Below are 26,775 nucleotides of genomic sequence, written 5' to 3' on the forward strand. Positions count from 1 at the left end.
TCTGGCAGAAGAGCAAAATAGCAAGACCGACAACAAAAATGTTAACTTCCTAGAACATAGGAAGCATAGTATAAAGATGATGGCACCATCATTTAAAAAAAAAAAAAGAGCTTTGGGATAATTGTCTTAATCTTTGCACTCTTCCCAGATTCACAGTGCCAGGGTTTTAACTAACATCTATGATATTCTTACTATTGTGGTATAACAATCTGTATCTTATATCTCCAAAAGCTTTCAATTAACAGATGAATTCATAGGATTTGAAAGATGTTCTGCTTCAACCTCAGAGTTTAAATATATAATATTTTGTTATTTTTTATATTTATATAATATATATGCAAGGGCAGTTTCAATTGAGAAGGTATTTCCTTCATATTACACGAGACATACATTTTTAAACAGGCAGACGGGAATGACCTATTTGATCAGAATCTCCTTCCCAGATTTAGCCTTTTGTCTAAAGAAAAATGATCTAGGGAAAAAACCATGACATCAGCCTGCAAAGCTCCCACTAGAATGTGAGGTTGCAAAGGGGCATTGTAAAGACTTCTTCAGGTTCCTTTGTATAGCTCTGACTCACAGAGGGAGAAGTGATTAGCATTTACCTAACACAGCTAAAGAAAGAGCAATCAAAGCCTTTGCAGAATGAAGGGAATAGAGTTGATGGTGCCTTTCAATATTATTGCAACATGTTTTACAAAGCAATGAATTAGGCATTCCCAAAGCAGTGCTTTGCAGCAAAGCACTTCCATTTCTCTCTCACATGTTTACAGTTAGCATTTCCTAGACTGAGATTTTTCTAAAATGCGATAAAACTCAACTTCCTGAAAGCTAGCTTGGTCTTTAGAATATTTTTTGAACAGAAAAAGTATAAGTCCATCAAAATTATAAAACTTAACCTTGCTCAGAAGAAGGATATTGCAAGTCCTGCAATTTACAGGTTGATATTTACTCAGAGAGAAAAGACTTGGGAAGATGAACAATGATAATTAATGAGTAAAATCCACATGATGCCTGGCCAGCATCTTGGCCCACAAAGCAGATGGTACATGTTTTCACTATGTACCACCCAAAGTACCATAAGTTTTATGAGAAGGGAACAAGTTTCTTTGCTACTTTATAAAAAAAAAATCTTTAAACAGTTCATTTTAAGTTCACACAACCACGAATGAGAGAATTCTTAGTGTGATGTTATTCCCCCAACAAGGTGTCTCAGGATCCACCTATGCATATTATTTTTACCCTCTGCAACATCATAAAGAAATGATAGAGTCAGGCTGAGATTTTCCCAGATAAATATATAGTAGTTTTGTAAGAGATGGGCACATTAAAACAAATTAAAGTATGAAACCAGCTTTCATATACTTTATTTTTCACATTCTTAATCTAACTAAGCAAGTTGAAAATTAAGAAATACTCAGCTAATTTATATTTTATATATAACTTGATAAAGAGGAGGGAATGTGGAAATGTTTGGTAGAAGTGAAGTTTGAATTAGCATGATCTGGGATGGCCATGTAGATAATGGTAGAGTCATTGCCAAGCATCATGAAACCTGGAGTTCATTCAATATCCCAGTACCATGATAAACACATAAATGGATAGGATGAATTAACCGAATAAAGAAAGACACAAAAGTTAAGAATCAATATCCAAAATTGATTCCAAATTGTTATTTTTGTTTAAGGCACAACAGCTAGTTGGCCCTGGTAGCAGGAAGGTCTATAGTGCCACCTAATGGCCAGGAGGCTTAATGGTAACCCCTCAGTATCAGATAAGACAAACGGTTGAATGCAAAGTCAGGTTTAAATGAGACCGTTTAATAATGAATGCTAGTTTCCATAAATGTATAAGCACTCTTCTTAAAAACATTAACATTAAATATCCTCTCCATTTTATCTGTTTCAGAATTTGATATTAACATTATCTAGCAAAAGGCAAAGTCATATTATTCAGAAGATGATTCAATCACTTTTTAAGGGTACGGGAGGGCCACAAAGAGTAGCAAGTTCTACAGAAAACAACACACAGAAATTGTTTGGGGAGGTGAAATCATTTGCCTCAGACTGTGACAACATGATGCACAAAGATTAGAAAATTCAATTTTCTTCACTTAAAATGTTTAAAGAAATCTTTAATGATATATTTAATAAAATTTAAGGCAATAAGTAATCCTTCCAGAAGCCTTTTAACATATTCTTCAAATAAGGAACAAACTGCATAATCAGATGAAAAGTGAGGCCTTCAGATGAACTGATTTCATAGTAATGCAAATAAATGGGTTTTATGGCCAACAAAAGAAAAGTTAAGAAACATCAAAGATGACAGTTTTCAAAAATTATAAAACATAATTAATTAAACTCCTTGAAAAGATGAAATGTATTATACTTATTATAGTATGGGCCAGGCAGAGTTTTTGAGAGAGAATTCAATCCTAGAAGTAAGTTATCCTGAGTTAATTAATGTTATCTTACTGTTGTCTAGAATGGACGAAAGAGTGCTAAGATAGGCAGGGTAGAAGGCATAAAATTTCTTATCATCAGGTTAGATAAACTTTTATTTTTTTTGATGAACAGTCAGATTAAAAAAAAACCTACTTACCTGATTAATAGGATTAACACTGATTTGCTTTTAACTACTAAAGTTTTACTACTAGATACAAGTCAAATGAATAAGCCTTTTAATTACTAACACTTGAAATAAAATGTGTAGTATAGAAAAGAACACAGGTTACCATGTCCATAATGAAATTCAGCTCATTAGTTTAGGGTACAAGCACTTAGGCTCTTCAGTTAACTTCATTTAGTGAACAAAAATTGCTAATGAATGATAATGTTTAATCTACTGCATCTCTCATTCTAATGGAATACATACACAAGGCCGAGAGGTAAGGATGGGGGGACAAGGAGACAGAGAGAGACAGAGACTGGGAGCTAGGAGTTTAGATGTATTCTTGAATAAACAACTTAGAACTCGGCAGACCATGTAATGCTTCAATGTATTTTTTTAACAGGACTATAGCTGCCGAAGTCATGTGATGGCCTCTTGACTCTAGTTCTATCAGGGCCTTATATCCAATACTCTTGACTAAAGCATCTCCCAAGTGCATAGATTCTAATCAAACAGGAGTGGCTGTAACTGTTGAAAAATGGAGAAGGCATTAGAGAAATGTGCTCATTTGGCATCTGTTAGCTTCCAGTATTACAGCATACAATCTAATTCTGAGCAAACCAATAGAATTAAAATGATAGAAGTTTTATCAGGATGCGAGTTTGGGCTACAAAAGCATTCATAACGATGACCTCTTACTTCCCAGGGTGTCTGACTACATGTTATAGATATAATGCACATTCAGACATGTAAAACAAAATCCAGAGATGCTAAACTAGTGTTCTTTGCAAAAGTCAATTTTATAATCATGCTGACCATCACACACATGCCTTTTTACATCAACTTAATATTGTACTAAACCCTTGGGGTCTATGTCAACAGGAGACAGTAGGCATCATACCATGGGAGGTCGCATAGAAGTTGCAGTAAGAATCAAGACATGCTCATTCAAGTCACATGAAAAGACTGTCAAAAGATGCTTGTTTCTTCCTAAAACTGTAACTTAAAATTACCAAGGAAAATAACCAACTCTTTACAACTTATCAGAGCCAAAATAATTTGCTAATGATTGATGGGGTTAGACTCCTCTGTTCATAATATAAGGTAATAGATGGAGAATCAGCACATTTCTTAAAGTCACCATCCATCCCCTCCCATATTTTGAGGGGAACCTGTTAAGACTAAAGTCTTCCAATACTGTAATGGCACAGGAGGGAGAGGCTGGAAGGAGCAGGAGAGGAGGGCAGCGCACAAGGGGACAGGGTGGAGGCTTGATGTCACTCTCTGTGAGTTTGGACAGAGCCCATGTGAGGGCTGAAATGACAGAGACCCACCTCCCAAAGCCTTTCCGACACATCTTCAAGCCTATGAATCCTGTTCTAATCATCCACATCCCCAGACCCAGAGTTCTGTGATCCTATGATTCCACCATTCCATTTTTAAACCTGTGGAGTGGGAGTGTTTCTGAGTACCCTGCTCACACAGATGGTGGTGGGAAGAATCTCAAGAATATGTTGCATGTAGTAAATGCCCACTTCACTACGTAATCACTCCCTTCCCATTCCACATGAACCAAGATTATGTTATCTCCGAGTCACAGGAACACCGGTGCTTTATTAACGGCAGCATGGCAGTGGCACATACATATGTACGGAACACAAAAGGAGGAATTTCTCCCAGCTACACACACCTGGCAATGAACATAGCAAGAATACAGCACACAGAACAGGGTCACTTTTCTCCACTAGCTCCACGGACTGGGGGAGGGGGACATACTAGAAGAGGGAAAAAAATGAACTCAATGAAAGATAAAAATCACAAAAGATATTTCTAAATTCCTGAGGTTCTAAAAATACGACACACTGAAAACCCATTTGTCAAGGCAACCTTTTTTTGAGACTAAAACACGACCACCGTGCCAACCACCAGTTTCCACAATCATCTCTGTTTGAATACTGTTCAAGCCTTCTCTTCCCCGAACCGGCTCTGAGCAAAACTGCTGCCCAGCACAGCAGTTCTCCTATCTAGAGTTCAGGTATCACTGCTCACCCCAATCTCACTGATTATCTTAGAGCCATTTTATGCTTCCTGTTACTTTCTCAGCCTGTCTGTCACTGCACATCACATGCTGGCAGACTGCAGAGCATCCTGAGACCCCACCATACACTGTCAATAATATTTAACATGGCATTTCTTTACCTTGGTCTCCTTAGCAGAAAACTCTGAGGAGTTGGAAATTTTCATAGACTTTGACCGGTGGGACTGCCGCCGGATAGAATCCTCCCGGGAGTACTTCACAGACCCTGAGGTCCTCACCCGTACCTTGCTGGCACTCTGAACACTATTCACGCCAATCATTTTGAAGGTCTACTAGGGAACAGGTCTGGAGAAATAAAAAGGCACTTTCTACCCGTTACAAGGCTCTGACGCTGAAGGAACTCTGCAGGTTATCCTCCAGCAGCTCCAAGCAGCTTCTGAGCAGCTCTGAGATCGCCTTAGCTTAGGAAGCACCAAGCTGCCTCCCCCAGCATCTTCAACTACCCTGTTTGCAGCGAGTCTGATTGTTCCAGGCGCGGCTCACGTCACTGGCTGCAAAGAGGAAAAAAAAAAAATGCAATCCCACCCCTGCTACTCCTCGGCTCTTTTACACACACACACACACACACACACACACACACACACACACACACACACACACACACACACCATGTTCACACACTGGAACAAATGGCAACTGGCCAAGCAAGCAATTCATTAACATTCCAAATAGCAACACCATTTCTCTTGTGATACTGTGCAGTAATCTCATTAATGTCAACAACAAAAGAGATACCACAAATAAAAGTCGCAAGTAATCTGCAGGCACCATGCGGGATGAGAATGGATGGAGCTGCATTTCTAAAAGGGGAAAAGAAATGCAGATGGGGGTGAGGGTGTTAATAGGCTCAATCAATTACAGGTTTGTGACAGAAGGTTAGCCGCAAAGGCATCTTGGTGATCAACAATTTTCCTTCCTTTCCTATTTCAAATTGTGTTGCTGGTTGGAAGCATTAAATGTTTCCTATGACCTTAGAATACTACAGTCTGGTATTTAGACAGGAATTGCTGACTTGCTTGGTAAATGCAGAAGGATGCTATTTACCTCCCTGTCATACTGAAAGTTAAGAAAAAAAAATGAGGGTGTTAAACATGCCTTAGAGTAAGATCAATAAAGCCAATCCAGATCAATAAGGAGGTTTTTCAAAGCCACAAATGCCATAAATGGGAACTTGCTGCCTTCTGAGCAAGAATTACAAGTTGGACATTGTTAGAAAACGAGATCTATTTAGTTCGGATACACGACGTTACTTTTGGATGTAATGTTCACAATTGTAACACCTGACTTGTCCAGCATCTCAGAGGCAGCAGGTCAGCTGCAGAGTCCTGTCTTGGTTTGGGTATTAATATAAATACTAGCAAATAAATATTAGCAAAACTTAAAAATAATATGTAAAAACAATTCTGCCAAAAAATGCTGCCTTGATTCCCTACAACCTTCAAATCTGACTTCCTTTTTGATTCTTGAGAATTCTATATAACATACAGCCAGGTACTGATGTCCTTGGACATTAAGACATTCAGCCGTGCCCGGGCTCTGTCAACCAGCCCAGGGAAAGGGGACCCTTGAGCCTTTGATTTTTCACCTCATGACAGAGTGTGTCCCATTTCCCTTCACATCTCCATCTTGTCTTTTGAAGCCTTGGGGCTTCAACTGTTCTATAAGCACACTGACAAATTAAAGTGGAATTTGGTCTAAAATAATAATAGAAAATCTATTTAGAAGATCTTAGGGCTCTACTGCCTTTAGGGCTGCATGGAGTTCAGAGTCTATGATACCATTTTGTCTTTTTTAAGGTACACCTTTCTCTCCTCAAGTAATTGATTAAGAATGTAATGGCTTTATACTTTATGGGGCATGTTTCAAAGACATAAAATGTGTACTGTAACAGTGTAATAAAGCTAATAATTTACAATATGCGCAATTGTAGCCAGAGCATATGATAAGTATATTTAACCAATGTAACATCCGAGGTGGGACCACAAAGGCACTGCAGCACAACAAATTCCAAGCAGTCCCACTCACATCCATCACAAGAGCCTCCCCAGAGTGGGCAAAACAGATAGCACTTATCACTACAGCCTTGGGAGACTTGCCAGTCTCCACAGGCAGATTCAGACTATCTCCTGAGGCAGTTTTCTTGTCTCTACCGAACTGGTTACTAAAAAAGTAAAAAAGGAAACTATGCCCTACAATATGATATCCAGCTCCACTTCTGGGAGCTATGGAAGAAATGTTATTATTTTTGCCCTGTCGAGCCCAACTGGCACTAGCCATACACTGTAATGACTACTTGCAACTGCTCAACACCTACAATTTCAGAGAAGTAACCGCAATAACCTATACAGATGAGGATGGTCAGCTTAGGATGCCGCAAAACAACAGATCCGAGCCTCATGTGATGCTATATGATTGGGTACCATCTCCGCAACACTGCAGATACAGTGAGGCTCTCTAGAGCCAGAGCAAAGCCTTCCTCCTTCCCTGCCCTGCATTCTAAGTTCCAGAACACGCTCCTCTGGATGGCGACAAGCTCCACTGCAATGGCACTCACAGTCCACGGACTGAGAGCAGATGGAGCCTCTAACCTTCTAAGCTTGTTTTTAAGAGGCACCTGAGAAGCATGAAAGTTGCTAGCTCTCAGCCTCATCTGATCTGAACTTACTGATCTCCATTACTGTCCTGTTCAGTCAGATCAGCTGCCATCGCCTCGTGCCAGGCTGATGGGCTGGACTATAACCTGCACACAGCATTTGAACAGATCATGGGCTTGCTTCCACTTTGTACCTTTATCAGAGATTCCCGCTGGTGTCCTTCTTCCCGGACCTGTGGTGGCTCACCCTCAGCCTCCCACAGTCTACATGGTTGGCTTCTCACCAGCCCCGAGTCAGCCCAAGGGCTGTCTTTCAAAGGGATTTCCCGTAGCTACCCTTCCTAAAACAATCCTTATCTTCCATTCTAGTCACTATCTATCATGAGCCCCACAACCCTCATCCTCAGGACATTCAGTCTAAAGTCAGAGCTGTCTCAGAATCCACATCAGCAGCTGGCAGGGAACTTAGTGACTACTTGTGGAATAATCAAACTGCTTAAATATAAGGCAAGTCTGCCTATCAGATTTCAGGCCACTGACCTTGCTTTTAAAGGAATTTAATACTTTTCTGAAAATTGAATACAGTAAACAACAATGAATTTTGGTTTTTATTTGCTTATAAGAGAGCATGCAATTTAAATCTCTTCCCCATTTTGGTTGCTTAGTCTCTCTGCTCAGAAACAAGAACTTTACGTGTTTGGTATTCATTGCTCCAGAGTGTATCAACCCATACATACTATATGTATATATCTGTTTCCCTCTTAGGGGCAATACATGAAAACATAAATATTCTTGCTGTTTACTTAATCATATAAAACTATCTCATTCATTAATAATTATCTACGATTGCATTATATGGATATATTGTGTTTCATTGGTGTCATTATTAGACATTGAATTTACTATCTTTTGCTACAATAAATGGCTCAGAAATATAGATGCAATGTATTATATTTAAACAATATGGCTTCCCAAACAAACTATATTTTTGGTTCTCTTACACTTCCTTTCTACTACCCAACATCTTGATATGGCTGCCTACGGTTTACAACTAGATGCAATAGGAAAGTATCAATTCAAAGACCTATCACATGGTTCCATTCTGCACTAGCCACTCTGAAGCCTTGCCTGTTCTACACATTAGCTGACCTATGCAGACAGATTGCTCCCAATAAAATAAAGGCAGGCCTCCCAGAGAGCAGCAGCTGTTTAACAGCAAAGAATAACTTTCCATGAAAGCTTCAGTAGAAAACAAAAGCTACTTCATTAACAGAACAAAATGGTAGGAAAAACTATCAAGGCAAATCTATTAACCAGAGGACTGTGAGCTGGCACTTCACATTATGATGCTTTCTGGGAATGAGGGAACTATTTAGTACCTAAGTCCCACAGCCTTCTTAAAAAGGTTTTAGATAATAATAGTAGTAGTAGTAGTAGTAGTAAATAAAATGCTCAACAGAGCCCCAGAGAAATGAACACCAGTTAATATAACTGTGCTCTTAACTTTGGACCATTCAGTTATGACAGTGCACCGGCAATAGTGAATTCCTTTGGAGTATCAACAAACTTAAAGGTTTGTAGAGACCTAACGTGAAAATTTGAAGAACAATAATGGTATCTGGCAGAAGCTTCCCTCTTTTCTAAGATAAACTTATAGAACATTAGCCAAACAAACAAACTAAACTAAAACAAACCACCAAATCCAAACATGAACTAGATGGATGAAAAGTTAAAGACTCAGTTATGAAAACTGGAGAGAAGACAAAGTGGAAATTAATTTTAAGTACCAATCATCTAGAGAGTTAGCAGGGTTCAGGAGATGGGTGGGATGTAAGGAGTCAAAGGAGGCCATTTTCCCCTTTATTCTCAGAACAGATGGTGGTTTTAACAATCCCTTAATTCAAAGGTTCCCGGGCCTTTCTTTCTCTATGCTCCTCAGTTGGGACTGAGGCCTAGTAAGGTGACAAGATGCTGATCTGATAGGCAGAGGGCAGGTGCTGGCTGACATTTTTCTGGCCATGACTGTCACATGATCACCACCTTCAGGAAGCTGCTGTTGTTTAAGGGAGCTAATATAAATAATCCTTTGGACTCAAACTCACTATCAGATTTGGGCTTAGAAATAACCATCTCCAACCTCTTCCTTTGGACTCAAACTCACTATCAGATTTGGACTTAGAAATAACCATCTCCAACCTCTTCATTTCCAAGATGAGTATTTCTGAGATAAACATGACTTATTCAGGACCTGACTATGACAGGGTTTTTTACTTTCTAACACCAGCGGGATTATTTAGGGGTGCAGGAGGAAGATATGTTATCTCCCACACTATTTATCTTTTAAAAGCTAAATATACCACACACACACACACACACACACACACACACACACCTTTGTAGATTGCAACAAAGTTGGAAATGATCATTATGAAATGGAAGCAGATTTGGAGAGACAAATTCTAGATATGATCACTCAGAAAATAGTTATAGAAGGGAGACTTAAAAACTCAACCCTCGCCGGGCGGTGGTGGCGCATGCCTTTAATCCCAGCACTCGGGAGGCAGAGGCAGGCGGATCTCTGTGAGTTCGAGGCCAGCCTGGTCTACAGAGCGAGATCCAGGAAAGGCGCAAAGCTACACGGAGAAACCCTGTCTTGAAAAAAAAAAAAAAAAAAAAAACTCAACCCTCTCTGTAGTAGCTTACAAACCAAGTCTGCTGTATGGTTTCTTCTGCTCCTTGGTGCAATAGGGGAAGGCAGGCGCCCTTCCATGCACTGGGTACTCTTCCTTTCCAGACATCATGTGACACAAAATTAGTCATCCTTCTACAGAACAATATTTACTATCAGCTACAAAGCATGTACTCAATGCACACTGTGATATTTAAAAACCCAAACTAAATCCATGCCTCCTGTCTTCTTCCAGTTTATCTAAGCTGATGGAGCACTACCAGAGAACCCATTTTGAATATAAGGAGATGTGACAGCTTAGCAACTACTAGAACTCTATGCCTCACAACAAAAATCTGATCCTCAGATGGTCTAGTGACATGAGCTTCAACTGAATTTAACATTTATATCAGAGCCTGTGCTGATCTCATTGCCAGGTGACATTTGTCTACCAATTCGACCCTAACCTCTTTTTCCGAATTAGGACTCGGGAAATTTCTCCCAAAACAGTACCTTTGTTCTCTGGTTCAGAGGCTGCTGAGCAAGCTTCATGTATACATGCCTTCACTTTTGACGATCTCAAAAACAGAAGTGAAAAGATTTGCCCTGCAAGGTGATTATACATTTCCTGATTCAGAAACAACTAGGATGCAAACTAAAAACTGAAATTAAGTCATCTTTAAAGATCAATTACTATGCACAGTAATTGACGGTCAGAAGTCAGAGACCCTATGATCTGTTTTACCTATGAGAACACGTTGTTTCTAGCAGGCTCAGTCTTGCCTGTAGCATCACATGCTTTTAATTCCATCTGTTCTTCAAACACACACAGCAACTAGATGGGGGAAATCCTTTAAATAGAACCTTCTTACATTTAAAATGAAATGACATGAACATGCTTGAAGGAAGATCAGCATGGAGGAGTCCCAAACTTAAGAAAGTATTTTTCTCCTTAAACCAAGACATTCATGTCAAACCATTTAGATCAGAGTCACACGTTAGTTTTGGTAGTTTGGAGTGAAGGAAAAATGCACATGGGAAACTTCCTCCAGGACACAGCTCTGTAACTGGCATTTCTTTCCAAAGTATTAACCTGGTGAAAAAATGCAGAACCCTACCTTAGAATGATAGGCTTTCTCTAGGTAGGTGGGTAAACCAACCTATTCTATGTACTGGAAATAGTATAAATTCTTGTTATAAGAAAGTAATCTTCACTCTGTTACAGAATAATTGCAAGATGCAAATATAAAAATTGGATTTCAAGCTCAAAGCTGTTTTTCCAAGGTGAGTAGGCTAATAATTGTATATGGAGTAGTAAATGCTGAGAAAATGTTCTGTTCCGGAAGCTAATCCAATAACCCACCCATAATTACCTCTTTACACCATCCAGTGTGATAATAAACATTCCCAAGTGCCTAATATGTGCCAGGCACAGTGTCTATGAGGAAATGAAATGATTAGAGACCTTGCCTTCATGGTGCTTTGTAACAGAGATAAATTATACTTCTATGCAAGAAAGTGTCAATCAAAGTAAATAACTCCACTGCCTTTTTCCCTAAACCCTTATTCAGAGAACACACCACTTTCCCACTTTCTTCTATCTCACTTTTGTTATCAGAAAGTCCTAAAATACCGCCATCCTTCATCATGAAATTTTTTATTACTTTGTTTAGTAGTTTGGATCACTCTAGGTTGTCTTTTTGTTTTTGTTTGTTTTTTGAGACAGGGTTTCTCTGTGTAGTTTTGGTGCCTGTCCTGGATCTTGCTCTGTAGACCAGGCTGGCCTTGAGCTCACAGAGATCCACCTGCCTCTGCCTCCTGAATGCTGGGATCATAGGTGTGCACCACCACCACCTGGCTTGGATCACTCTAGTTTTTAATCAGTCAATTATTTTAAGCAGTAGTAGTTTATTTTCTCTTTCTGGTGATTAAAAAAAAACCTGGCTAAACAACTTCATGGAGGAAACATTTATTTTGGTCATGTTTTAAGGGAATATAGTCCCCCAGAGCAGGGGAGGCACTGTAGCAGAAATAGCTTACAGCTGTGGTGATGTGAGTTTGTCCACATCTGGGCAGATCAGGTACACAAAGAAATGGGAACCCTTGGCTTTATTTTTCTCTTATTAGTCAGTACCTGAGTCCAGCCCAGGGTATGATGTTACCCTTACGCAGGTAACATCTTTCTTCCTCAGTAAATCCTTTCTGGAAATGTCCTCAGGTATATAGCCAAAGGCTCATTAAATGTGCATTTCTAATCCAACCAAGTTAACAATGTAAATTAACCATCAGAAAGCCCCATCCCCCGCCCCCCACATATACACAATGGTTCCCACTTGATGCCATGTAAGAATAATTGTAATCTCTATAGTGCAAATGACAAAACATGCTTAATTCTGCTCAACATTTTGATTTCTCTCATTTACTATTCCAGGCACTAGGAACAGATTATTATGCAAAACCAGGCAGAATCCCTTCCCACTGAGACAGACAATCAAATAATCATTGATTAAATAATCAATCTCTCAAACAAAGACAAATCGGTAACACTGTCAATATCATAATGAAGAAGCAGGCAGAATCCTGAAAGGATTCCCACCAATCCTGGCTTTGAGGAGGATTTCCCTGAGGAAACTAGGGACTGATGGCTGAGATGGAACTGGAGAATAAACTGCAGAAGGGACCTGAGCAGGGTCCCCCAGTTCCTGTGGTGGAGCAGGAAGACTGAATGTGAGTGGCTAAGAGGAGGTTGAGAGGAGAAAGGGCGCGTGGGGGGGGGGGGGTAGTGGGTGGGTGGCGGGCAGCTAGACTAAGGCTGATGCCCTCTCACACGGGCTTTCAGAAACAGTGACAGGATTTTCCTTCCTTCCCCGTAACTAATTCCTGGGCCATATCAACAGATATGCCTCAGCGTACTACATCCTTAATGTTTGCACAGGGTAAACCCAAGGGTATCTATCAATGGTCGCCAGTGACCGACAGTAACATGGAGCTGACTGGATTGTTGCGTATGGATGTAAAGTGCCTAGGTTTACTTCAATTCACAGCAACACTGCTATTCATAAGTAATTGTAAGATGACAGCCATGTCAAGAATGGGTAATCACGAAAGACCCACAGAAAATTGTTACTTTAAGGTCAGTTCCTGTATCCCAGCCCTTGGTTTGTACAAAAGCACAATAAACAAATTGCCTATGCAGCACAGATGTTACCCTAACCCCTCATGTACCCAGAAAGGGCCACGTCAATTGGGTCAGATAGCCCAAAGGTCATTGGTTGAATGGAAGGAATTCCCACAACACTCTCTCAATCCCAATTTCTGTTTTTTGTTTTGTTTTGTTTTAAGTCATATAGGAGGTTGAAGAAAAACAATACTTTTAAATCAGAAGTTCACTTCTGGGAATATAAACTCTAGGTGGGAGTTTAGACCAGTACCTTACCCTCAAGTATATTCCTGAAGGGTTTAGAAAAATCATGAGGCAGATTCAGAAGAAATCTAGTTCATATTCCTAAATAGGTAATGGCCAGATACTACATACACAAAAACATCTCAGGCTGAGTCAGTCTTTTTGAGGCTTGAGGGTTCCAGGGCTATCTATTTCAAAGGCATTTTCCTCACCTACTGGTAATATTGCTTCTGGCCTCTTCCTCACTTTTTTCAGCCCCTACAATATCTGTTGGGTTCCAATGTAATCAAACCAGCCAGAAATCCAAAGCCTTAACCAAACCACCAAAGAAACAAAACCAACAGATTAACAGTTTAACTTTCCCTGTCTCATCCAAGTTTCAATTTGGCCAAGACCGTAACTGTAGCTTCCACAGCTTAAGAGCATGCATGGTGATAGTAAAGAATAATGCTTATGCACCAAAGAGACCTGTGTTGACATCTCAGCTTGACCATTTATTTGGGGGAGAGTTTCTTAAATTTTCTAAATTTCACACAAAAGGAAACAAAACAAGCAAACAGACAACAACAACAAACCAAACCAAACAGGAGAAGCCTGCTGCACTGGACATCCACAGATTTTAGGCTACTCAACGATGTAACATCTTCCCACTTCAGAAGGACCCTGCCAGAGGTAGTAGGACAGTCCCTGTCCTTGTATGTTAGCGGATCCTTGAAGCTGGCCACCTGCGGTGTGGGAAATCACAGCATCTTAAAATCCAGTCAAAAGTAAGAAATACCTAAGACAATACTCAAATGTAGGAAGAAACCAGTAAATGCAAGGAAAAAAAAGAGAGAGGAAAACTAAGACAAACAGAACTGGAAGGTGCCAGAGTTTGGCTGTGCGACTCTTAGACCCTCCAGGAATAAAGCTACTGCTAAGAACATGGGGCCTCTAGGAGCAGGAAAAGGCTTCCTTCCTTTCAAAGACCAGCAACAGTAAAGAGCAGCACTGAGCTGACATTACAGATGTGCTGAGGGCATCCCTTAGGACCTCACACATCTTCTCTTGGGATTACAGCCTTGATAATATTACACACAGGCTACAGGAAATGAGTCTTATAATACTTTTGTGTGTAACAGGAAAAAAAGAACAAACATCTCAATGGCTTACTAAGTGACAGCATTTACTTACCTACAAGTAGAATAGCACAGACTCCCAACTGTGGAGAGCTATGTAAATGGAGGGTAAAGAAAGGCAATAAACACTCCTGCATGGTATTTAGGAATTCTCTTCATGAAGGAAGAACACATGAAGTCTTGATGTTGGCTCGCTCTCAGAACTGCTGCAAGGGGAAGCAAGCTCCTGGGAAGGATTGCATCTGAAGAAGATCCAGCACTGGTCTAGCTCCATCATCCCACTTAGGACAAGTATGAGGGCCACCTCAGCTTTTAGAGCTTGTGAGGAGTGCAGAGGCCTTTGGTGAGACTACATCATAATCCAGGGGTTCCAGTCATGCTTCCTTCCCAAACCGCTTTGACAAAGAATGTTTCCCAGGGAATTTCATATAAGCCAGTGCTTCACCCCACTACTTCATTTAATCCTTATGGTAAACCTTTCTAGGCAGATGTTATTACTTCCCTTTCATGGGTGGAGACAGGAGATAGCAGCTAAGCTGCCTAAAGCTACTCAGGTACAAAAGGAACCAAGTTGAATATCATGCAGGATCTACTTGAATTCTAAATACCACACCCTTCTCTGAATGGCCTATATCACCAAGCAGCACCTTGCTTGGTTTCTAGGTTTCTATTATAATACACTCCTGGAGGCAAACGTTCGTTAATTCAGATAGTTTGCTGGGAAATTTTCCTAGAATGACCAAGGTTTTGCTATATTTGACTAGTAAAAGAATATTACATTGGTAAGCTTAAGAGCAGTTTACTAGCCTATGAATATAAATGAGAAGTACTTAACTTCTCTTGAGCTAGTTCTAAGAAATCAGCTGCACCCTCACTACTTATTTTAACTAAAATGAGAGAGGAGTAGTATGCATCAGATCAGTCAGACCACCATTGGTTCTATGAAAGAAAAAAAAAAGCATCAAATAATATTGTACGACAGAAATATATCAAATTTTAATAATTTGAAGTTTCACAGCAATCTCATTAACATATGCATAAACACAGAAAATTTAATAACTTATTCATTTCACACATCCAAAATGTTATCATTTCAGTGGGTAATTGACACAAAAATTACTGAGACATTGAAATTCTTATTTGTTTCTTATTAATTCTTAGAACTCTGGTGCATGCTTTTCCATATGTGAAGCATCTCCCCTTGGACAGCCAGCTGTCAAGAGCTGTACAGCCACATGCGGTCAGGGGCAGCAGTACAGATCTCACACATGAAGACAAAGGCACCGACACATGGGGTCAGGGGCAGCAGTACAGATCTCACACATGAAGACAAAGGCACCGACACATGGGGTCAGGGGCAGCAGTATAGATCTCACACATGAAGACAAAAGCACCGACAAGGAGCGAATATGAACGAGACTGGAGAATTTCGACAATTTCTACAATACAGTCCCTCTCCAGTCAGGAAAAAACAAACTTGACAGTTGGTGGGTACATAATCAAATACAGAGCTTGTCTCCTCACTGATCCATTCGAACAAGAGCAGCTTACAAAACAAGACAGAAGTATTTCATTAGCGTTTTGCACTGGGGTCTGAGGTTTATAAAGGAACACACATACTTCTCTATCAAAAGTAGATCTGGAAAGACTCTGAACTCTAGATTTACTTAGGAAACAAAGGGCGCTCCCACCAGGGGAGCAGGCAGGTCAACTGCAGATCTGTACCTATCGCTGTTCTCCTCCAAAGCCCAACCCCAGGCTTAGCCCTCATTCCGCGGCAAACCACCCTACACCCTGCCCCATCTCCAGCGGCACAGATCTTCCCCTCTAAGTTCCCTTCTCCCAAACCACCCTACACCCTGCCCCATCTCCAGTGGCATAGATCTTCCCCTCTTAACTTCCCTTCTCCCAACTCATTGTTGTATCCAAGCCCTCAAGTCCAGCAGGCATTCACTAGGACCCCACAGCCCACTCCAGACAGTTAAGCAGGTAGGCTAACTTCAGATCTTCACCTCTCCCTGCATTCTTCCACGTCCAATCAACCAATCAGTCTCACATGGAGTGCTACAGGAGAAAACCCACTGCAGCCTCTCTTTACTCTCTGCTCCCACTCCCAGGAGGCTAACAAGAGCATGGTGTATCCCTCACAGCTTGTCCCTTCTAGCCCATCCCCATTCCTAAGTGTCAGCTACCAATACATAGAAAAACATTTTACCTGGAACCCACAGTGGCTACATCTAGAAGGATCTCAGAAGAATTTCTTACCAGGCAACAGACAGCCACCACACTCTTTGAAGAAACAGAGAGGAAACAGAAACCAAGGAACAAAATACCAAACTAACAAAGACAAGACCAGATATCAGCAATGTAGAATTAAAATCATCTCAATTCCAGATGCTGAGAAACCAGTATAAAAACACAGTAACTAACAGCCTGAATATTATGTTTCAACTAGAGCCCAGCAACCCTAACACAGCAGGTCCTGTGTGTATTACAACACAGCTGAAGCTCAAGACAAAGACCTTAAGATAGCCTTTATGAAGATGATAAAGTTGCTTAGAGAGGAAATGAATGAATCTTTAAAAAAAATCTATGAAAAAATAAGTGGAAGGAAAGAAAACAGTTCTACACCTAAAATTGGAAATAGAAACAATAAAGAAAACACAAAATTTTTGTGAGGGATATTTGGAAATGAAAAATTTAGGAACTTGAAGAAGAACCACAGAGGCAAGTCTCATCAAGAGAAAACACAGATGGAAGAAAGAATCTCAGGGACTGAAGACAAGACAGAAGGAATGGATACCTTGGTCAAAGAAAATGTTAAATCTAAAAAACTCCTGGTACAAAATATCAGGAAATCTGGGCACTATGAAAAGACCAAATCTAAGAATAATAGGCATACAGGAAGGAGAAGAACCCCCGCTCAAAGGCACAGAAAATATTTCAACAAAAGCATAAAAGAAAATTTCCCTAATGTAAAGGTACAAGAAGCATACAGAACACTAAATAGACTAGAAAAGAAAGACAGACTGTTAAAAGCTGCAAGGAAAAAGACCACTAATATATGAAGGCAGACCTATGAGAACAATACCTGCCTTTTCAATGGAGACTCTAAAAGCCACAAGGGCCTGGACAGATGCTCTACAGACTCTAAGAGATCAAAGACACCAGCTCAGAAAACTATATGCAACAAAACTTATAGTCACAATAGATGGAGAAAATAAGGCATTCCATGATAAAAAAAAATTAAGCAATATCTATCTACAAATCCAGACCTACAGAAGGTGCTAGAAAGAAAACACCAACCTAAAGGGGTTAATCACATCCAAGAAAACACAAGAAATAATCTCAAAACAGAAAATCAACAGGGGAAACACAGACACACAACAACAAAATAAAAGGAATCAATATCTCAATATCAATTATTTGAATTCCACAATAAAAAGATATTCCAAACAAATGGACATAAGAAATAAGCTGGTGTAGCCATTTTAATATCTGACAAAACAGACTTCAAACCAAAACTAATCAGAAGAGATAGGGAAAGGACACTATGTCCCCATCAAAATCTAACAAGAGGACATGGCAACTTAACGTCTGTTCACCAAACAAAAGGGCATCCATGTTCATAAAAGGAACACTACTACAGCTAAGTCACATATTCATCCTCACACACTGATTGTGGAAGACTTCAATACCCTACTCTGGCCAATAGACAGGCCATTCACACAAAAAACTAAACAGAAATGCCAGAGCTAACTGACATCATAAACCAAATGGACCTAACATATTTACAGCACATTTTACCCAAACACAAAAGAATGTGGTTTCTCAGAACCTCACACAACTTTCTCCAAAACTGACCACACACTTGGACAAAAAGCAAGTCTCAACAGGTACAAGAAAACTGAAGTAACACCCTGCCTCCTATCTGACTGTTGGGGAGTGAAGCTGGACTTCAACAGCATAAACAACAGAAAGCTTGCAAACTCATGGAAACTGAACAACTCTCCACTGAATGAAAAATGGGTTAAGGCAGAAATTAAAAAAGAAAGACTTTCTAGGATTGAATGAAAATGAATACAGAACATAAACAAACTTATGGGACACAATGAGCATGGTTCTAAGAGTCAAGTTCAAAGTACTAAGTGCTTACATTAAAATATTGCAGAGATCTCCTACTAGTCACTTAGCACATTTGAAAGCTAAAAATCAAGAAATCACACCCAAAGGAGAAGACAGCAAAAAATAAACATAGGGATGAAATCAGTAAAATAGAAACAAACAAAAAACAATACAAAAGAAATAATGAAACAGAGTTGCTTCTGTGAGAAAACCAATTAGTTTGGCAAACCCTTATCCATTGTAATTAAAAGGCAGAGAGATTATCCAAATTAACAAAATTAGAGACCAAACGGGATATAACAAAAACAGGAAATCTAGAGAATCAAAGACATAGACTTTAAAAACCTGTACTCCACAGTTGGAAAATCTAAAAGCAACTGATAATTTTCTTGATGCCTACTACTTAACAAAGTTAAATCAAAATCAGGTAAGCAATTTAAACAGAACTATAAACCTCCAGTGAGATGCAGTAATTAAATGTCTCCCAACCAAAAAACACCCAAGGAGGGCCAGACAGTGTGAGTATAGAATTCTATCAGACTTTTGAAGAAGAGTTAATGCCAATACTCATCAAATTATTCCACAAAATAGAAACAGAAAGAACATTGCCCAATTCATTTTATAAGACCAATTACCCTGATACTCAAACCACAAAGACCCAACAAAGAAAGAGAATTACAGACCAATTTCCCCTAAGGACATAGATGGAAAAATTATCAATAAAAGAGGCTAGAGAGATGGCTCAGAGGTTAAGAGCACTGGTTGTTCTTCCAGAGATCTTGAGTTCAATTCCCAGTAACCGCATGGTGGCTCACAACCATCTATAATGAGATCTGGTGCCCTCTTATGACATGCAGGCAGGACACTGTATACATAATAAATAAATCTTAAAAATGTCAGTAAAATATTTCCAAACAGAATCCAAGAACACATCAAAAAGATCAGACACCATAATTATATAGGCTTCATCTCAGAGATGCAGGGATAGTTCAACATATGTAAATCAATAAATGTAATTCACCATATAAACAAACTGAAAGACATCACTAGATGCATAAACCACCTTCGGGAAAAAAAAAATCTAACAATCCTTCATGATAAAAGTTCTAGGATTTATATGAGAGAAGAATAAAAAAATGAACACAGGAAAAAAAATGCCCTGGGATACAAGAGACATACCTAAACATACTAAGGGCAGTTTGCAGCAAGTACACAGACAACAACTTAAATAGAAAGAAACTCAGAGCACTTTTACTAACATCAGGAACAAGGCAAGGTTGTCAACTCTCTCCATACCTACTCAATATAGTACTTGAAGTCTTAGCTAGAGCAATAAGACAACTGAAGGAGATCCACAGAATACAAATTGGAAAGAAAGAAGTCAACATATCTTTATTTGTGGATGATATGATAGAATGCATAAGTGACACAATATTCCACAGGGAAATTCCTTACAGCTGATAAACACTTCAGCAAAGTAGCTGGATGCAAAATTAACTCACAAAAATTAGTAGCCCTCCTATATACAAATGGAAAACAGACTGGGAAAGAAATCAGGGAAAAACCTCACAACAACCTCAAACAATACAAAATATCTTGGGGTAACTCTATCCCAGCAAGTGAAAGACTTGTACGACAAAAACTTCACGTGTTTGAAGAGAGAAATTGAAGATATCAGAAGACAGATCTCCCATGCTCATGGATCAGTAGGATTAACATAATTAAAATCACTATCCTACCAAAAGATATCTACAGACTTAATGTAATCCCCACCTAAATTCAAATACAGTTCTTCACAAGATCTAGAAAGGACAATTTTCAGCTTCAAATGGAAACATACACACAAACACACACCAACCAACCAACCACCCCAACCGAACAGGATAACTAAAACAATCCTGAATAATAAAAGAACTAGTGGAGGCATCACCATCCCCTATATCAAATTGTACTAACTGTACTAAACAGTATATTTGGATTGGCACAAAAACAGACATGTTGATCAATGGAATTTAGTCGGAGAGCCAGACATAAATGCATGCACAAATCTATGGACATCTGCTTTTTGACAAAGACGACAGAAATATATGCTGGAAAAAAGACAGCATCTTTAACAAGTGATGGGTAAAATGAGACAGTTGCATGCAGAATAAATGAATAGAGCCATACCTATCATCCTGTATAAAACTCAACTCCAAAATGGATCAACTCTCAACATAAAACCAGATACATTGAACCTGATAGCAGGGAGGGTGGGGAATAGCCTTGAACTCATTAGCACAGGAAAATGCTTTCTGTCCAGGATACTGTTGGCACAGGCACTAAGATTAATAAGTGGGACCTCATGAAACTGATAAGCTTCTGCATGGCAAAAGACAATGTTCCTCAGACAAAGTGGCAGCCTACAGCATGGGAAAAGATTTTTACCAATTAACCACACATCTAATAGAGGGCTAATACTTAAAATATATAAAGAACTCAAAAAACTGGATATCAAGAAAATTAACACAATTAAAAACGAGGTATATATTTGAACAAAGAATTCTCAAAAGAATAAACCCAAATGTCTGAGAACCACTTAAAGGAATGTTCAACATCCTTAGCCATAAGGGAAATGCAAATCAAGACTACTTTGAGATTTCACCTTACACCAGACATATGGCTAAGATTTATAAAATAAGTGACAGCTTGTGATGGTGGGTTGTGGAGTAGGGGGACCATTCATCCATTGCTGCCCATTTCCAACCACTATGGAAATCAGTTTTGTGGTTCCCCATGAAGATGGGAATCCATCTACCTCAAAATGCAATTATATCACTCTTGGGCATATACCCAAAGGACCCTACCACAGAGACACTTACTCAATCATGTTCATTGTTGCTCTGTTCAAAACAGCCAGAAATAGCCAGAAATTGGAAACAACTTAGATACTCCTCAACTGAAGAATGGATAAAGAAAATGTGGTACATTTACACAATGGAGTATTACTCAGCTGTTTAAAAAATGAAATTCAGAGGTAAATGCATGGGAAAAAATCATTGAGTGAGGTAATCCAAACCCAAAAAGACAATATAGTATATGTTCACTTATAGTGGATTTGGCTCTTAAATCAATAACTAAGCTACATTCCATAGAACCATAGAGGTTAGGTATAGAGTAAGGGACTGGAAGAGGCAGATAGATCTCCCTAGGAAAGGTAAACAGTATAGCGATGGGTAGATGTTGGGGTTCTGGAATAGGAGAATCAAGTGCAGAAGAATAGGGCAGAGGGGTATGAGAGAGGGAAGAGCTAAAATCAAGGGCCATTTGAGGAGTAGTTTAGAAACCTAATACAGTAGAAGCTTCCTTAAATATATATCTATATATAGATATATATATGATGCAATCTAAATGAAATTGTCAAACAATGGGGGACACAAAGACCGATTCAGCCATCTCTTGTCACCTAATGAAGCTTCCAGTACTGGGACTGGATTACATCTAATTGAGCTGTTGGTCAAATGTGTCCCAAGGGAATCCCCAAACAACCCAGACTGTTGCCAAAACTACAGGCTGCTCTGCACAAACCGACAGCAATATCCTATTGCTGAAGATAACACACAACGCATTGAAGAAATTGAGCTGGTGCCTAAGTAGTGTCTTCACGTCTACCTGCCAGCATCTTTGGTACAGGAAGGTACTCTGCAGGCTACCAAAGAAGAAAGGTAAACATCCACCCTGCCACAAACCCTTTGATTGACAATGCAGTCCTGCCTGCAACATATGCTAGGGTAATGACAGCAAAAAGCTTGTGGTAGTAATCAATCAATATCTGATTTGACTTAAAGCCTACTCTACAAGATGAAACCCATACCCAACGGTGCTTGGGTGATCAAGAATCTGAGAATGATAGCCCAGGGACCTAGTGTAAAACCAAATACTACTGTTTAAAAGAAAATGGTAGCAATAAAATGACTTCTAATGGCATTCTGCTATACTCATAGATCGGTGCCTTGCTCAACCATCATCAGGTAAGCTCTTCCTGAAGCAGATGGGAACAAATACAGAGACCACAGCCAGACACTATGCAGAGTGAGAGACCTTGTAACACTTACTCAGCCTAAACTGGGTCTCTCTTTCAAATCCCTCCCCTCAGGACTCAGTGAACCCTGCTGAAGTGGGGGCAGGAGGAGTATCCTTTGGGGATATATTATGGCTCCCATTTTAGTGTATTTATGGGATTCCGGAACATGTAAATGAGTGCGTTTCTGTTTCCTGCACCTTCTCTTGGGCTCTTTTCCTTCTGTTTGTTCATATTATCCAATTTTGATGTGCTAGTTTTTGTTTTATCTTATTATATTTTATGTTTTTATATTATATTTTATTTTTCATTAGCCCTTAGAAGCCTGTTTGTTTTCTAATGAGAGAAAGGAGGTGGATACAGATGGGAAGGGAGTTGGGGAGGGGAAACTGTAATTGGGATGTATTAAATGAGAAAAAATAATCTATTTCCAATAAAAGTAAAAAAAGCAAAGAAAGGAAATGAAAAGAGACATGAACAACTAGGTACTTTAAGTTCTAAGAAAAAAAAAATAAGATTCTCTTTTTCTACTTTTACCCTAATATCTGCAGAACTTCCCAAAGCTCTGCCTATGACAAACATCTTCCAATTTCTAAGAAAATGTCTCTCCAAAGCCCTGGGCTTTTCATCTGTAGAACATAAGTGCTGGACAAGATAACCTTTACAGTCCCTCCAAAGCCAGCAGGTTATGATAGGCAGGGTCTATCTGGTGAGCATATTTTTTTTTTCTGAACAGCAACCACAGACTCATTTCATTGTTTTACTTTTCGCTGAGAAAAAGTCTGCCCATCTCTAACATACTGTGGTAGTTAAATGACTCCCTCCACAAGACATCTATGCCCTAATCCCAGATTAGGAGATGCTTTATGTTATTCTATGAATGTGCTACCTTTCAAGGCAAAGAGGGCTTTTGCACAGATGATTAACTCCAGGACCTCCAGGCTAGGCAATTATTTTGGGCTATGTCTGAGGGACAAAGGAATCCCAGGTGTCTTGTGAGATAGAGGTAGGCAGGGGATTCGGAGTCAGAAGAGATGAAATGAAGGAGGCAGAGGTCAACATGGGTGTGATGTTATTGGACTGCTGGTTCTGAAGACAGAAATGGGGCCATGAAGCAAAAATACAGATTGTGGGTGATGGAAACAGCCTCTGCTCTAGAAGCTGAAAGAGAAGCACAGTTTCTGCAACCCATTCTAGAATTTGGAGGCTCAGAACTATAAACTAGTAACAATGGTAATATGGCATAGCAGCAACTGGAAGCTGATACATTGATTGGCATACCATACAAGTAGCATCCAAGCTATTATGTCCAACTGGGCTTAATGTTAATGGGAACACAGACTTCAAACTACTCTTCTTATTTTGTTAGGTCAGACAGGTTCTATGCTAGTCCTTACATACAAGACAGTAACAGGATATGAGACAAGTTTCAATTTAAGAAAAGTGATAGCTCTTTTGGAAAAGATGCAGAAATATTGCCTTTTTAAATTACCATTGATAAAGAATAGCAAGTCTATGTTAGCATTAATGAGTCAGAGAACATCTGAAGCCTGAAGAAACCCTGCTTCTAAAAGGTTACTTGGTATGGCAGAAGGTTACTCTTTCACAAACCAAATAATTTTCCTTTCCATGCCATAGGGTTGTTTCTGGAAATTTCTGTTTCTCAGTGCCCCTTGCATCTAGATCCTTGTTAATCAAATAGGAGCAGAATGAATATGGACTATTTCCAGCAAGGAATTTGAGAACCAGTGTTCCCTCTCAACACTCTCCTCTCACAGGCCAAATAAGAAAAAAGTCTTTAATGACGAAGATGAAGTAGAAAGATGCTCCTGTCATGTTTCTTGACAAAATCACGACCTTGTCAGGGATATCTAGTACAGACACCAGTATAGGCAATAACTGAACCTCCATTGTGTTCCACCCATTACACAATGAGGTAATTATGGTAAAGACTATCGATTTATACTTTATGAGATGCTGACCATCTATGTACTCAGGTTACTATCTGTATGAAGAATTTCCTCAGAAAAGATTTCCTGGGGTATTATGGTTCCTGTTACAGACTTTACAGAGCACCGGGAATAACTGTATAATACATCATAATAACAAAATATTATAATTTTAGCTAATAAAATGACAAGTTAACAGTAAGTTTGGACAAGCATGATAGGATAAAAAAAATGTGTGATTGTAAGCCTAGGAGAATAAAATGATATGTAGAGAGCACTAATCATTTCCATCACTTAAAGAAAAGGTCTTTAAGGTTCTTCTCAGTTATAAAAATTATATAATGAGACCTTTAGAACAACCAAGCCACATAATATATTCTTTTTTCCTTTCTTTCTTACCTAAGCCTATGTGTTGGCAAATGGTCAACTCACTGGAAATATACAAAAGTATACATTTTCTTCATAGGTAGTTAGAACTGATAATAAGATTCCTGGAAAATTTTCAGAGTTGTGAGGCTTCTTTATACATAGGCCTTGACAGATTTTTTTTCCAGTCAAATACAGTATCATTTCCCTAGACTAATGCAGAAAAATGGGACATAAAATTAGCAACCAATTTTGAGTACTCTCCTAATAATCTTTAAAAAAAGAACACCAGAAAGTAATGCAGCAGAGTTCCCCATTTCTCTGTCAGAATATATTTCTCAATCAATTATTAGATAAAATTTGAAAGGTACATAATGTACAATAATTTATTAAATAGACAGCTAGGAATATAAATTTTATAGGCTCTCACAAATGAGTCATCATACATATTTTTGTGAATGATGTATTTTCTAGAACACAATATTTCTTTCCTGGATCAAGATGTTAATGATATAAAACACTACACCTTATGAAATTTGGTTAGAGGCTGTATCCAATTCTTGTAATTCTACACACTTCTATTATGTTAAAAATAAAGTGAAAACCATGGTGATTTAAACAGACAATTAGCTTTTGGAGATAAGAATCATCAGAAATGTAACATGATCACTAAACAAGACTTCTGTAGGGTGCCGGTGTAAGTATATATGTTCAGGGGTACAGAATTCTGTTTATTGATTGCATTTATTACAATTTTATCATTGGTTATCTAGTTATAAAGTACATTAAGTCTAGTAAATAAATACTTAAAGACATTTCCATCCCTAAAAAAACAAAAGAAAAAGGCAGGTTAACTATGTCAAATAGTATGGGAGGACTGTTTCCATTCACAATGCAAATGAGTTCAAAGTGTTAAGTAATTTACTAAAAGTTGTAAAATAGTAGCAAAGCAGAAGTATTTAAATATCTAGACTCTAGGACATCACAAATGTATGTCATAGTGAGGATCCATGCAAGGAATACTGCATCCTCCCTTTTTTTGGTCTTTCCCATCTTTTCACTTTTTCTTTACATGTCTACCTCTGAGGTAAGAGTGGAACAGAATAGGTGTCAGACTGAGGACCTAAGGAAATGGCTTGGTATATAAGCATGAGAACCTGAATTCACTCTTTTGTATGTAGACTGAGGTATGCACCTACAGTTTCAGTATAAACCCAGAAGAATTCTTGGGGCTCACCGGCAATCCAGCCAAGGAAAAATGATTAATTAGCTTCAGGTTGAGTGAGCCAAAATATAAGATAGTCATTAAGATGTCCAACATTGGCTTCTGGCCTCCACAAATGAGCTCACACACATGCATCTATACACAGACATACACACAGACATACACACCCCCACACACACCCACACACAGAATGGGTAAAGGAGGAAGGGAGAAAGAGAAAGTGTGAGAGGGTGTGTGAGTGCACAAGCTTGAGCATGAACAAAAGCTCTACACTGAGATTCAGACATGTACGTGAAGCTGACGCAATGCCACCAGCCGGTAATGTAGCCTGGAAAGGGCCACTTCATATCTCAGGCTCAATTACCTTGTCTATATAAAGTTATGATTTTTAGTCTTTCAAAATATAAAGTTCTACAGTCTCATAAAACATACTATCATGTTACATATTTTAATTGAAATTTTTATTTTGTGTGGTGATATATTGTGTATCCTAATAAAATCTGCCTGAAGATCAGAGAACAGAACAAGCCACTAGATTAAACATAGAGGCCAGGCAGTGG

At 39.0% G+C, this 26,775-nt stretch overlaps 1 protein-coding gene across 7 annotated transcripts in view; it reads right to left on the reverse strand.

Annotated features, from left to right (window-relative positions):
- Positions 1–26,775, reverse strand: part of Psd3 (pleckstrin and Sec7 domain containing 3) — a 447,179-nt gene that overhangs the window by 121,048 nt on the left and 299,356 nt on the right. The window contains exon 1 of one of the 7 annotated variants that reach the window (XM_052752403.1): positions 4,810–5,172. The exons of the other annotated variants lie outside the window; for them this stretch is intronic. Within the exon in view, the coding sequence (XP_052608363.1) occupies positions 4,810–4,968 (159 nt within the window). The 5' untranslated portion in view covers positions 4,969–5,172. Of the gene's footprint in view, positions 1–4,809; positions 5,173–26,775 lie in introns of those variants that run through there. 7 annotated transcript variants of the gene reach the window in all.

Source organism: Peromyscus californicus, unplaced genomic scaffold (genome assembly GCF_007827085.1).
Source record: "Peromyscus californicus insignis strain IS unplaced genomic scaffold, ASM782708v3 Scaffold_23__1_contigs__length_62951481, whole genome shotgun sequence".
NCBI lineage: Eukaryota > Metazoa > Chordata > Mammalia > Rodentia > Cricetidae > Peromyscus > Peromyscus californicus.